Source organism: Terrapene carolina, unplaced genomic scaffold, assembly GCF_002925995.2.
Source record: "Terrapene carolina triunguis isolate 2854851 unplaced genomic scaffold, T_m_triunguis-2.0 Scaffold130, whole genome shotgun sequence".
In the NCBI taxonomy this organism is placed as follows: domain Eukaryota; kingdom Metazoa; phylum Chordata; order Testudines; family Emydidae; genus Terrapene; species Terrapene triunguis.
Genome location: NW_020664481.1, coordinates 25,274,042 through 25,288,397, shown reverse-complemented (window position 1 = coordinate 25,288,397; position 14,356 = coordinate 25,274,042). Strand labels below are relative to the sequence as shown.

Genomic DNA, 14,356 nt, shown 5'->3' with positions numbered 1-14,356 from the left:
TGCATTGGTGCTGCCACCCCAGGGTGGACAGCCAGAGCCTTGCCACCTCCTGGTGAGGGATTGGGGCAGGGTGGGTGAGCCCTAGCCCAGGTGGCAGGGTTCTGGCTGTCCCCTTCATCCCCACCTCCCAGGTGTGTACAGCCCTTCAGCATGAGCCCCAGCCATCCAAGGTGGCCAGCCAGAGCTCTTACCACACAGCTTGCACCCCCCTTGGGAAGCCCACCCCATAGCTTGAGAACCATGGATCTAAGGGGAACTCGTTGTGCTGTGATTTCACACCACCACCACCCACGCCAAAGTCACATCATGGCAGATAGTTCCCTGCATCATTGTCCCATGCAGACCCTATCCCATCACAGCCCTCTACCACAAGTTCTTTAGTCTCAAAACACAACACTATTGAGGACCATGCTCCAGTCATTTCCCCGCTCCACCTCACAAGATGTCTGCTCTTCTTAGTGAGTCACTACACATTAGTATTCATCCACTACAGCATCTGTGGGGAAAACCAGCCTGCATCCCCAGTTAGAGTAATATCACATGAGCCAGGTTACACCAGAAAGCAGAGATTTTATTCTCAGTATTTAGGTAAGACAAGGCATCTATTTTCTGATCTATATCCAGAGTAATGCAGCTATGACATCATGATCTACACTACTGTTCAGGTCCCTAGTGCGGAGTTCAGCTGCTCTCCCCCAGGGTGAGCTTGTCAAACAGGTACTCTCCCATGCCATTCTGGGGCACTCCCAGGCGCTTCAGGTTGGTGAGGTGGTCTCCTAGCTGCTTGATGGCCTTCACCTGCTCCTCCAGATACTCAGACTCCAAGAAGTCACATAACTGCAAAAGAAAGAGGGACTCACTCCTTTGCCTATAGGCACTGCTGCCAAACTTAGTAGCTACAACAGTCTTTTAGTGACCAACATAGGCAGGCCTGAGAACCATATGTTTAACTCAAGACTTCACCCATTGGTTAACTGGCCCTCATTTCATAAGTGCCTCAAGTTTCTAGGTCACCCATTTGGCCTTCGAGGACACTCAGTAGCTCAGTTACTGTCCAAGCAGACTCCTACATCAGACGAACGCATTAGGACCAGCTCTCAACTCTATACGACTCAAAAGGTGCACACCCTGAGTCCAGCATAAGGATAAAAATAGCCCACAGGTCAGGGATGTGTACCTGAAGGGTCAGAATGAGCATTTGTGCAAGTGAGAAATTCCTTCTTGCCCACCCCTGCACACTCTTCCCTGTCCAGGTCTGAAACTACAATGGAGGTCTTCCTCCCCTGTCCCCAGCGATCTAAATAAAAGCAAAGCTTTTGCAGGGACAGCTTTGTCTACTGATACACCACATAGTGCCCATGTGGAAGCAGCCTGTTCTGGTGCCAACACAGAAAGCAACATAGGGATTGCTCCCAGGGAAGGTGAGGCTATCCAGAAGATTACTCACCTGGTACACACCACAGACAACAGTAGAAAAGTTAGCTGCAAAATAATCACTTGCATTTCCCTTCCCATATTTACCCTCTCCTGCCCTCCCACCCCATTCTCTGCATTGAGATAGCAGACTGAAGAACCCATCTTCTAAAATGCTGGTCCAGACAGACCTTTTCTTCTGACACCATCAACCCACATAAAACAATTAACTCACATGAGGATCATTCTTCTCCATAGCCAGCTTGTGCAGGTCCAGCAGTGCCTGGTTCAGAGTCTTCTCCAGCTGCAGGGCGCATTGCAGGGCCTCCAGGCTGTTCTCCCACTCATCCCGCTCTGGCTTCTGTAGAGGAGGTGAGCCATGGAAGAGAACCAGACATCACTCTCCTTGTTACCAAATTGTAATTTTTCATCCAAAGCAGCTTTCCACCCCCACCGATAACAGCACTATTCATCCCTTTTAGGGTTCTATAATTATGAACTAAAGTCATTGCTTGTGAAGTGATGGAGCAGATGGCCTGGTCACAGCTAAGCAAACCTAGCCTGTGCTTTTAGCACAATCAGAGGCCCACCTATGCCTTCACATACCCTTTACTAGAGGGCCAAAGGCGGATGCTTTTGAAACATACAGCTCTAGTTTACCACAGGAATAATGCCATTTGGGATAATCAGAGATCTCCCGGGAAACCTCATCTCTTTCCTTTAGACAAGGAAGTTCTAGCTCCAACCCCACACATGGTGATTAACCTCAGTCTAGAGTCCACTCCCCCACCCTCCCAGGGACACACATTGATTTGTTGCATACCTTGATGTCCTGCAGGACAATGCGTCCCCCTCGCTTGTTCTGGTATTTCAGGAACTTCGCTGCATGCTCCCTCTCCTCATGGGACTGCTCCTTCAGAAACTGGGCCACGTGCCTCAGGGCCACGTCATCACGGTCAAAGTAGTAGGACTGGGGAGGAGTAGAGGAGATCAGTGAAGGTAATAAAGCCTCAAGCTAACAGCACCATATGATCAATTCTCACACTTAACAAAGAACATGTCTGCTCATATTAAGTTTTCCCACAAAGAAGCCTCAGAAATGGCTGTTAAGATTCAGACTCAGAGGCTTCTCCACTAACATGCCACAAAACCACAAGGGTCAGAAATAGTTTTATGCCCTCACTGCTCTCCTGTATTGTCCACTGGTACAGAATAAGAGGTACAGCATACAGCTAGAGCATTTTTTTAACCATACAGTAGCAGACAAGCTAGCTGTCATGGGAGCTAAAACAAAGTGAGTTGAAAAAGCTTAACAGCACAGCTCTTGAACTACACTCACCATGGACAAGTAGACATAGCTGGCATACAGCTCCAGGTTTACCATGCCGTTCACAGCAGCATCACATTCAGTATGGAAGTTCTGGCGCACCTGGGACTCCATTCTTCTATCTGGAAGATTTAGCTAGAAAGGATCTCAAGAAATTTCTAGGGATACCAAACACTTCTAACCAAGACAGAGCCCAGAAAAATACCAGAAACTGTTTTCTTCACAGATGGTATTAATGCTGTCCAGAGCAGGGAGTGGGTGTGATTGACAGCTGCTGCCATCCAATAGAAATGTCCTTCTTCCCTACAGCACCAGTCACCTTTGAGGGCTGGATCCTAACACAGTATCCACAGGTGAGGGCATGACTCAGCAATAGGACAACACTTGTTGCCACATTACCCCTTGAGCAATGGGAGAGATTGACAGTTTGTTATTGGATGAAAATTAGGAGTATTCACCAAATTAATCCAGTTTCCCACGAACCCTTTAGATACAGAGAAGGTGGCAAATGGAAGGCTTTATTGCATACCCCTTCCCAAGGTGTCCCTAGGTCAGTGTTTCTCTAACATATTATACCTGGGGAACCCTGGTCATTTTCTTCCAGTATTCAGAAGGCTCTGAGACAACTGATGACAATGTTATTAAAGACATGGAGGCCCTGTCATCTGAAGACATATTGGAACTATTCAGTCTGGAGAAGAGATGGAAAAAAGAGGGGACATGAGTGAGACACAAAATAAAAAAGGTATGGACTTAAAATTTGCTGCTCTTTCATCATTAGAAGAGAACAATGGGATAGCCAATAAAATGAAAGATATTTAGAATGGATAAAAGGACATGCTTCTAAACACAGTACATATATATCCTGTGGCTCTTACTGCTGGGGGAGGGATAGCTCAGTGGTTTGAGCATTGGCCTGTAAAACACATGGTTGTGAGTTCAATCCTTGTGGGGGCCATTTAGGGATCCAGAGTAAAAAATCTGGGGATCGCTCCTGCGTTGAGCAGGGAGTTGGACTAGATGACCTTGAGGTCCCTTCCAACCCTGATATTCTATAATAATAATAAAAAAAAAAAATACAGGATTGAGGGCAAAAGCTTAAAAGGATTTTTATAAGATATTAAACATGTATATGACTGAGAAGGTACTGTTTCATTAGATCAAGTTAAAGAGGGGAGATGGCCCCTCATGCTTTAGTGCGTGTACCAAGGTCAAAAGTTACAGAGTTCATTGGCTCATGCCTTTTTCTTTAAAGAAACAGAAAACTGCAGAGTTAACACCCATGTTCCACCCAGAACTCTGAGTAGAACATATTTTTAGTCCAATAAACGGCAGCAGCTTATTTCCCCTGTTAAGTGTAATCTAAGCATTTTGTATTGCTTTACAGGCACCCATGCAACCTAATGCAGAACAGTTTTTAATTCCTGTTCGCTATGCAATAGACCTCGACCCTGTCAGAAGCTGTTTAGCAAACAAGGACGAATAACCCCTGCGTAGGGTATTAACTTAGGACCTCAAAGACCTGGGTTCAATTCCCTGCTCTACTAAAGGCTTCTAGGGGGAAGTCACTTAGTCTTCCTGTGCTTTCTGTAAAATGGGGATAATGTACTTCCTTGCCCGGGTGAATGGGGGTGTTATGAGGATTAAAACATCGTGAAGATGCTCACATACTACAGTAATAGGAGCCAGATAAGTATCTTAGATAGGAAGGCTGGATTATATGACTTTGGTTATGTTCAGCAGTGTTCTATGGCTTCCTTCCTGTTTTCCTCACCTTGGTAACCTTGAAATATTGCAAGAGTTGGGGCAGAATGCATAGTCCATGGGGGGAGTTGAAGGCAAGTCTGCCCTAGCTCACTTTATTTGACCGACTGGTTACAAATATATAATCTCAACTCTATGGTGTCCGTCATTGCATGGTTTGAAAAATCTAATGCTGCGGTTTCAGTGTAGATTTTTTGAGCAAATGCATTAACGTTCTTTCTCCTACTCATTGGACACATCACTTAATCTCGCTCTGCCTCATCTAACTCAGTACAATTTCTATATTATCTCCCGGAGAGTGAAGGTTAGAGAAATAACTATTGTTTGTACAGCATTTGGGGAGCTATACAGAATATATGCTAGAGAAGAGCAAAGCAGTAGCTATTAATTTGAGATTATGTTTACATAGTAGTACTCAGCTTTTCTATATTCTGCTTGTGACTGAGATGGCTCAGCCATTTTCTTTCTGGATTCTTTTATCTCAGCTCCATTGTCTAGAACAGGAGTCAGCAACCTTTCAGAAGTGGTGTGCCGAGTCTTCATTTATTCACTCTAATTTAAGGTTTCGCGTGCCAGTAATACATGTTAACGTTTTTAGAAGGTCTCTTTCTATAAGTCTATAATATATAACTAAACTATTGTTGTATGTAAAGTAAATAAGGTTTTTAAAATGTTTAAGAAGCTTCATTTAAAAAGTGGCCAGGACCCAGGCAGTGTGAGTGCCACTCAGTGGCGGATTAATGATTTTGCCGCCCCTAGGCCCTGAAATAATTGCCACCCCCGGCCCCATATGAACTTGTTTTCATTTTTTTACAAATTCGTTTGAACTAAAATGAATCTAAATATCATTAAAATAATTGAACATTTACAAGTTTTATTATAAATAAAATCACAAGTACAGCAGACCCTCGCTTGAACACACGTCTGTATAGCGTGATTTCGCTTATAGCGCGGGACCGCACGTGGATCCAAAACCCCGCGTTCAAGCAGGGGTCCGGTGCAGTTTAGGATTCTCGTGAGTATGTTTACTAAATGGCGTTGCGCCGTCATTGGTGGTTTCAATATGCGCTATGATTGGTAAAATCGCGGAGTCACTGATGCTGCGATTACAAAAATGCTGCTATTATAAATTTGCCACCCCTGCAAATTTGCTGCCCTAAGCCTAGGCCTTGTTGGCCTAGGCGATAATACGCCACTGGTGCCACTGAAAATCAGCTCGCATGCCGCCTTTGGCACACGTGCCATAGGTTGCCTACTGCTGGTCTAGAATATAATCAATGAACACAAAGATGAGTCAAGTATTAGCTGCTGCATCACCTAAAATACGTGCTGCAAGATCCTTTGGTCTTTTTATTGCCAAAGCCGTTCTTTCCAGAGACAAGAAGTAAGGGACAGCACCTCAGACGGTGCTCAAATGGATATCACTGGCTCTAGTCTAAGTTCTTTCACACGGGCACATCCACTCACTGCAGAGCTGCTCCTTGTGCGACAACTTGAAGACTCTTTTTTCAGAACCCTTTACTATGCTGCTTTCAAATGTAGTCATTTCGGGACCTATCCTTACTCACGTAACACTCCCATTGAAGGCTAGAGAGGTGAAATGCAGCACTAGTCTGGCCTACAAGCAGGCACAATTCCCACCGCCATTAATGGACGCTGTGCCCATTCCTACCCCTGTTGAATTTGGTCCTGCAAAGTTTATCTTTATAGAGTGCTGGATAAGGCTCTTGTCTGGTTCTCCTCATTGCTGAACTCTGCCATAGAAAAGGGTTTTCTCCTTTTATTAGTATGTGGTTTTGCTTCCCCCCCCCCACACCCTTTTATTCATGCACTGGAGGTGACAATTGCAGCATTTATGCTGGGTTGTAAGAGAGTTACCTTTTTTTAAGTGCTACTGTTAGAAATACCAGCTTTTTACTGCAGGTAGACCATGTCTTTGGGGCAGAACTGAAGATGTTTTCTATCCCATGGCTCTGCTAAAGCAGCAATGACTCAATTAAACCTGGCAGGGTCCCTCTGTCCTTTGGAACGTAATGACTATTGGAACATTAGCACAACCAGGTCTGACACATTGCTACTAACTGAAACAGGAGCTGGACTTTTTTATTGTCATCATTTGTTTGCTTCTCCATAGGAAACATGAAGAACCAGGAATTTGTAGCACTGCACTGAGGTTTCAAATATCCAAATGTAATTCTGGGAGTGAGGGGTTGGAGACAGCAGCTTCTTTAGCAGTAATGAGGCAGGAAAGCTGGTCAAATGGATTTGTACACCCTTTTTTCTGGTTTCATGTCTCTATTTGTACTCACTGAGTTACCTATAGACATGGTCTTACACACTACAACGTGCATCCAGGTCCACATTTCAGCCATTAGACCCCCATTTGCTTGACACACAGTTCAGGTTTGCTGAAAGCTCCACCAGTCTGCAGCCTCCTCGCTAAATCTCAGGGCTGTAAAGAAACTTGAAGCCACATGCACAGCTTTAGCTGGTTTGGAATCTTATTAAAACTATTTTATTCAGTTCTCTTTGGTGGTGCCAATAAATCAGACAACTGAATAGGCTTGTACCAGGGACTAAAGAAAGCCCAAAGGATCAGTTACAAAGTTCAAAAAACACATTTCCTTTGCCAGTTTCATCACTCTGATTCTGCGACAATCTCTTTATCTTAACACATAAGAGGATTTCAAACTTATAAAAGAATATTTTACAGGCTTCAATCTGTCAAGTGTGCACATTTCTTGTTTTTCCTTTCCCCTCCATCTATCCATTATGGTGGCAGGACTGTCATCTCCAAGTTTTTTTGTTTTGTTTTGTTTTAGAAAACTTCCACAGTTCCCCCAGTTTGGAGACACTATTGAATTTCCCTCAAATACTAGGTCAAGCAAGATGTATTAGGCAGGATTCCATTGTGGAAACATGGTTAGTAATGAGACTAATTAGATTTTGATACTTCAGACTGGTATGGGCAGGGTCAGTCCTTTGATCTTGTTAGGTTTGAAAGAGATTATGGGAATGACACTTCTCCACTGCCCCTGCAGTATTTATTGCAGCCGTGCACTAGAAGCCACCTCTAGCTCCTCTTTAAATATAATGTAACTATAAATGTATGTAGCTAAAGTTTGGGTACATGATGCTGTTTTCTGAAGTACAGACTCACCAATCATTTTTAATTTTAGGGAAGTAACTGTACTGACTTGCAATATCAAAAGAGCAGCTGAGGTTGCTGGATTGTGTCCCCTCCTCCCAATACACTTGGAATAAACTCATAATTGCCCAATTCTTGGTGTTCTCAGAATTGTTCGATTAAACAAGCACTCTCCAGTCTAACTGGATTGTGTTCTCTGGCTTTAGACCTCAGCTGTAGCGGTGAGTGGGTAAAGAAATGAGTATTTTCAACATATGCTTATTTCTGAGATTTCCATGACTTTCTGCTCTTGTTTAGCCCAGAGGTAACAGGTAAAGAGCCTCTCTCTCACTATGGCAGCATTTTTGCTTCCAGCCCCATGCAAAAGCAGAGTGGTAGAGAAACAAACAATAATGGTGCTCTGGACGGGTCATGTCATGGCTCTGAGAACATGTGGTCAGAAAAGATGACATGGCACTGCCCCCCAGCCCCTCCCCAGAGCAGAGGCACTAACTCGGACTGTCCTGGCCAGATTTTTGGTAGTAACATGATCTGTCCTCTACAGTTTGAGCAGCATAAATTGTTATGACAGCTCCTAACTCTTAAACAATTGTCCTGTGTCACCCGAGCAGGCGCAGATGGATGAAGTAGTCTGCGTCTATAGTTGACGTATAGGTTTGAATCTCTGTAGTGTTACTGTTAGGGACCCTTGAAGGTGAAAAATACTATGTAGAACTAAGATATTAGAAAGAGGATAATCCACTGCCCCACAATAAACTCCCTCCAAGGCCTTCATTCCATACAATCATTATGCCAAGCCTTAAATTCTTTCGGTGATGACCCAACGACTGGTGTGTATTAAATAGCAGAAGATACAGACACTGTAAATGGAGTCAGTGGTATTAGACAGCAGTGGTATTCATACAACCCCCAGGCAGTTTTCACATTTCTGTTATGCCTCCTAAAGATCTATGGCCTGAGTTTCAGAGATGCTGAGCAAGTGTAGCTCCTATTGCCTGCAAAGGCAGCTGGAGTTGCCCAGCACTTCTGAAAGTCAGACTTATGGTTTTACCCAGTTATGGCTGTTTTAGACCTACTTCCTTCCATGCAAATACTGACTCTAGGCCTGCTGGAAGAAAACCTAGGTAAAGGGAGTACTAGGCACAAGGAGAAACACCCAGCCTTTAAAATCTAATATTGCATTTTAGATGGACAAAACCAGAATGGAGAAGTGGCCATGAGCAACTGAGAACTCTTGAGCTGTAGCCACAGCGGTTTCCTTACAGATTTAAAGACCCAGGCCCAGGGGGAATTTAGGTTCCTAGCTTGAATTAAAATCCTGTATTAATGGAAGTTAGGAGCCTGAATACCTTTGAGGATCTGGCCCTCAGCATAGAGAAGAACAAAGGCATGGGAGTTACACAGCTAAATCTGCCTATTGTATTAATTTAGCTGGAATATGTGGGCTCAGAGAGTCAAAGGTGTTAACATAACCCAGTCACTGTCCAACATTAAATAGTTTTCAACCAGGTTTGGGTTTGGTATACGGAGACTTCAGCCTGCTTAGTACCATGGCAAACAGCTGCTTAACCTTTTACTAAAGATGCAGCAAAGAAGGAAAAATGGTTCAAGCATTTGAAATGTAAAGTATTAAGTAAGGCTTTTATTTTATCAACACCCTTTATTCCCTTTCTCTCCAGCTATAGGGTGAGGGAGTTTTTATAAGGCAAAATCCCTTGTTTGACAGCCTTTTAGATGGTATTTTACAGCGGTCTTACAGCAATGTTGTAAAAATATACAGTTTTGGTCAGCTAAGCCAGACACAGAAGGAAAAAAGGAGAGATAGGAAAGAGGAGAAATAAGGGGGGAGGAGGTCTCACGTCCCAGGTAGTGTTTGGGTGTCAGCCGGAGCCAGTGGAGGTGGCAATATCATCTGGGTCCCTCTTTCTGGCCCGGCCAGAACAGCTCTCAGGACCAGATGACAAAGATCCAGCAGTGTTCCAGTGGATCCCAGTGGATCACTCAGTAATTGTTGCATTCATGCTTCTCCCCCTGATTTTCAAGTGTTTTAAGGACCCCCAAAGGGAGAGATGGGCAGAACACTCCATCCTCTCATTATTTTGTCCACCAATTAAGCCTAATTTCTGATGCACCGATTTTGATGCACTGATTTCCAGTCCCACACTACCTCTTGTTTATCAGGCATGAGACATTCCTTGAATTAGATCAGTAGGCTTTTCTATTTAGACTAATTCAGCCTGTCTCCCCTTTGCGCTTTTTCCCATCAACATTTATTGTTATGGGTTATTGTGACACTTCATCAACTTTCTCAAAATTGAGCTAACAATTAAGGTAAATATGAAGATCTAATTGCAACAACATACCACAGGGACAGAGGAAGGGTAGAAGAAAGTGCTCATGGGATATGTATTTTAAATATTCATTTTGCTTTGCTAGCTCAGCTACCCACTCCTTTACGTTGGGAAATGACCTTCATTAATGCAGACAAGTTGTCAAGAATGGTGCTGAATGGAACAGCGCCTAACATACCCCTTATGAAAGGCAGAGGTTAAGCCATTCTGGCAAGACAAGAGTTATGCTGGTTTAAAGTCTCCAGCCAATAAACTGGCCTGTGCTTTACCCCCGCTACAGCTGGCCTCAGAGGAAGGGCCCTGTGCTTGTCCTTGAAAGAGAAAAGCAGACTGGCCCACAAAGCATTTTATTATGGGAAATGATTATGTGGATTCTCAGGTGAAAGCAGATGAAAGGGGCCCATGGAAAAATACATTCAGCCTTGAATATTGCCAGCTTATTATGAAGCAGCGTATTTACATATTTCATTTAGCTCTTTAATGTTTCTCTGCCCTTCCCCCCGCCACCGACATTTTTTTGAGCTCTGGTAACTGCTGTTTTTTATCTAATGAGAACCAAATTGAGGGTTTAACTAGTAAAATATGAAACTGAAAGCAGAGCATGCATTTGTTATAAATTCAGAAAACTGTTTCAAATAAGGAGACATTTGACAGATACCCTGCGTATTCAGTTACCTAAAGAGGGCTCTGTCATTTTTGCAAAGTGCTATATTTAAGTCACTTATTACTCTCATTAAGTCTTTAATTTAAAGTTTGTATAACTGTTTCCAGGACCAATAGTTCTTACGAGCTAACAGTAGATTACTATGTTGTCTGTCAAACCTTCAGGAAAAAGTAGATCTGTAGCCTGCCTTAAGACAGTCATCCAATAGCATTTTGAAGTCCTGCCGGACTATGGCCAATTTCTGTTCTCAGTCATACAAAAATAACTTATAAGTAGGCAAACCAGCTGAGAGCGTACACATCAAGACATCCTCACACAAAGCTACTTTTGGGTGTTCAAAGCTTTATTTATTTAAAGTTTTTCATTTCCACACTCCTGGCTGCAGTTTCTGCTGGTGGCTGACACTGAAGAGAAATACCTAAATGTGGATACTGAGAAAGCCCATTCTTGAAGCCCAGCTGAAAAGCAAGAAATACCAGATATTTTATGTGTGTGTGGTTTTGTGAGATTTGCTGCACAAAGTCTGGATTTTTATCTAAGCCTCTAGATTCTGCAACATGAAGGAATTTATCTAATCCAAGCTCCCAGAGCATCAGTTTGCCCCATTCACTTCCAATGAATCAAATCACTACCATATAAAATGTCAGGGGCTCCATAGCATACTTGCTCAACATGCCCTCCTCTATTTGAGCCACATACTTGACCAAGTCTATAACGTGCCATCAGGGATGGACAGCTTGCTGCATTAATACTACTACAATGCAATGCCATTTGTTGCAATACCGCCAGATTAATGATAACGGTGGGGCCAACCCTTGGCTGCGGCCCTCAGACCCATTGCTTCCAGGGTGCGCCAGACTTTGATTGCCATGCGTCCTACAAAAAAAGGGAGGTATGAAATGGATGATGTCAGAGAACAGCCTAACCCCACAAGTAAATGGGCCAGCTCTCTTTGCACTTTGTGTTGAGCAAATGGAACACAGCACCCCAGTTGTTAGAGGCTGGAGACTGGGATGTGAGAGGCTATTGGGAGAAATTGTCTTCAGGCCTGTCACCTGCCATGTTGTGTTGTAACAACTGCTGCGGCCTGCCATGACCGAAACTCATGGGGGGGGGGGGGGGGGGAGAGGGGGGCACCTGGTATTTGGAGTAAAGCAGCAGGCATTGTTTCCTCTAAAATTACTGAGCTTTGAATGACATCTTCTTAGCTATTTCCTAGGCCTGCTGTAAGTTTGTGCCCAGTTCGTAGGAAGACGATTGTCTTGGAGATCGTTATGGCTTTAGCAAGTGCCATGCTTCTTGAATACAGAAAACCAACCACTCCCCTGGTTTGAAAGTACAGCTCTGAATTTAACCAAGCATCTAGCCTTGGCAGCACCTTCATACAAACCGGGGCTAAATGATGAGTGTATAATTACTCCAGTATAATTTTAATCCGTCCACCTTCAGAGCACACCACAATGCCCTGTTAAATGAATATTGTTAGGATGATGCAAAAGGGAAATAGGGAACTTGATTTATTTTTGTCTGAATGAGTGGGAGTTTTGTTTCTTTATCTGATTACATGCCAGGTACCTACAGTACTCACAGACACCTTTGTAAATAAATAACATGAAAAATTCAATAAGAATTGAGCCTCAGCAGTGGGTTATAAAAATCTGAAAAACTGCGTGTTTCTTCAAATCAACAAAACTCCCAAATGACTGGCACTCTAGCTCCCTCTTGTGGATTTGAGTGTCTAAACTTCAACGTGTTTTGCAGCATCTCTCCCGCTATAAAAGCTAAGCTTCAATAGCAGAATACCACAGTGGTCTTCACGAAAAATACTGCTCCATTGTGAGTTTCGTAAAAAATGGTGTCTACGAGAGACAGCACAGATTCTGATGCTTGTACTTCATTAACATCTCTGCCGTCCCAGGCAGGGGGAGGACGTGCAAATATTGGTATCTTTTCTTTCAAGTGACCGTAAAGATTGCCATTTGCAATTTAAAATGCCATCTCGGCCTATATTTACATTTTTGATAAACAATACAGTTTGCTCAAAGAAGAAATTTCACCTGTGAGCTTATTCTTGGCCCCAGACTTATGCTAAATATATGTCAGCTTGTTATAAACTGGATCATTGCCAGCGTGAACAAGTTGTGTGAATCTCCCCCAATACTGATGGATTTGTAAACATGAACTGATGTGAACCCATTCGATTAAAATTAAAACGCAACACACGGGGGAAACAGGAATAAGTGCAGGCTCTCTTCTTGAAAGAGAACTCTGGGTAGCTTAGAAGAGAATGGAAATACCCACTCAGTTCCCCAACAAGCAGCAGCCAAGATGATTCAACTAGATTCTACCTTTTTGCTTTGAATGTTTTCCTATTCTGCCTGTTCCACTCCATCTCTCCCACGAGTTTGCGCTGAACTTCTGCCCCCTCCTACCTCCCATATTACATCCAATAGGAGAGGCTGAGAGATTTGGGGAGGTGGGACTAAAAAAGTTTAGAGCAAACACTTTTGAACCCACTATATTAAAGGTTCTCAATTACCCATAACATTTACTAAATACTAATGACCAGACCCAAGTTTGTGTTTGCTGTCTGTATATTCCTTTGACGTCTTTTTTTTTTTTTTTGACAACCTGCATTGCATGCTTCCTGCATACATTCTAACACAGCTAACACGTGTTCACAAGCAACAGACTTTAGAAGTTAAGGATGAAGTCCCACAGTTTACTTGAACGTGCAGTAGATGGCACTAAAACCCTTTAATAAAATGGAGTTGCATGACGCCAAATGCCACAGGAACGTGATTTTCCATGATGAACCAATATGGCTATCTGATTCTTCAGTGTGGTGTGGCTCGGAAAAGTTTAAATATGGTGCGCTGAGGTGGGGACAAAAAAAGGTAATTCCTCAGAGCTGTTCTAATAAATTCTAAGCAATAAACCAGCAAGAATAATACTCCTCTATTACAGTGCATGCAAATGAGTGATTGTGATCAGCTTAAATTTATATAATACTTTGCTCTTCCACAACATCATTCATTGGAGGATTTCTTTACAAATGTTATCGTAGACTTCACACGCTCGACCTTTTCAACTTGTTCTAAAACAAAGAGTAAAAATGATTCATGCTGCCAGAGCCTGGGCTCCAGTACAGTTAGTTTTTAAGCAAAAAATTAGTTCTCCAGTACAGAGCAAGCCCCAGGGTTCTTAATTGTGCCAGGGCTCTTCAAAACTCCATCCCATATTTCAGACATATTTCACTGGGAGCAGGGCCGGCTCCAGGGTTTTGGCCACCCCAAGCAGCCAAAAAAAAAAAAAAAAAAAGCCGCGATCGCGATCTGTGGCGGCAATTCAGCGGGAGGTCCTTCACTCTGAGCAGGAGTGAGGGACCGTCCGCCGAATTGCCAATGAATAGCTGGACGTGCCGCCCCTCTCCAGAGCGGCCGCCCCAAGCACCTGCTTGCCAGGCTAGTGCCTGGAGCCGGCCCTGACTAGGAGGGACCCATGTCCTATTCCTGTAAGGGAGCAGTTCCCTAAACAAGGGTTTGAATTGTCTTAGTGGGGTTGAGAAAGGGGAGAGAACAAGCATGGAAATGTGAAGAGCAGTTCAATGTAGTACCCACCCGTCGGTGACTTGACATGCTGGATTGTTTTTGCCAGAGTTCTGGCATACACACACCGATTATATTCAA

The 14,356-nt window shown here is 43.5% G+C and overlaps 1 protein-coding gene across 1 annotated transcript; it reads right to left on the bottom strand.

The window, feature by feature from the left end:
- Positions 1–681: 681 nt before the first annotated feature.
- On the bottom strand, positions 682–2,854 carry LOC112120372 (ferritin heavy chain A). The gene is made up of 4 exons (XM_024219429.2): positions 2,753–2,854; positions 2,237–2,383; positions 1,649–1,774; positions 682–837 (listed from the first exon to the last, which is right to left on the bottom strand). The coding sequence occupies exons 1-4, from the start codon at positions 2,852–2,854 to the stop codon at positions 682–684; spliced, it is 531 nt and encodes a 176-aa protein (XP_024075197.2).
- Positions 2,855–14,356: the final 11,502 nt, after the last annotated feature.

Excerpts from the sequence above, each read along its gene's own strand:
- LOC112120372 (XM_024219429.2), bottom strand. The coding sequence starts at position 2,854 with ATGGAGTCCCAGGTGCGCCAGAACTTCCATACTGAATGTGATGCTGCT. Across the intron at positions 1,775-2,236 it reads TTGTCCTGCAGGACATCAAG|AAGCCAGAGCGGGATGAGTG; the intron begins GTATGCAACAAA and ends CCTCCTCTACAG. Across the intron at positions 838-1,648 it reads TGGAGAAGAATGATCCTCAT|TTATGTGACTTCTTGGAGTC; the intron begins GTGAGTTAATTG and ends TTTCTTTTGCAG.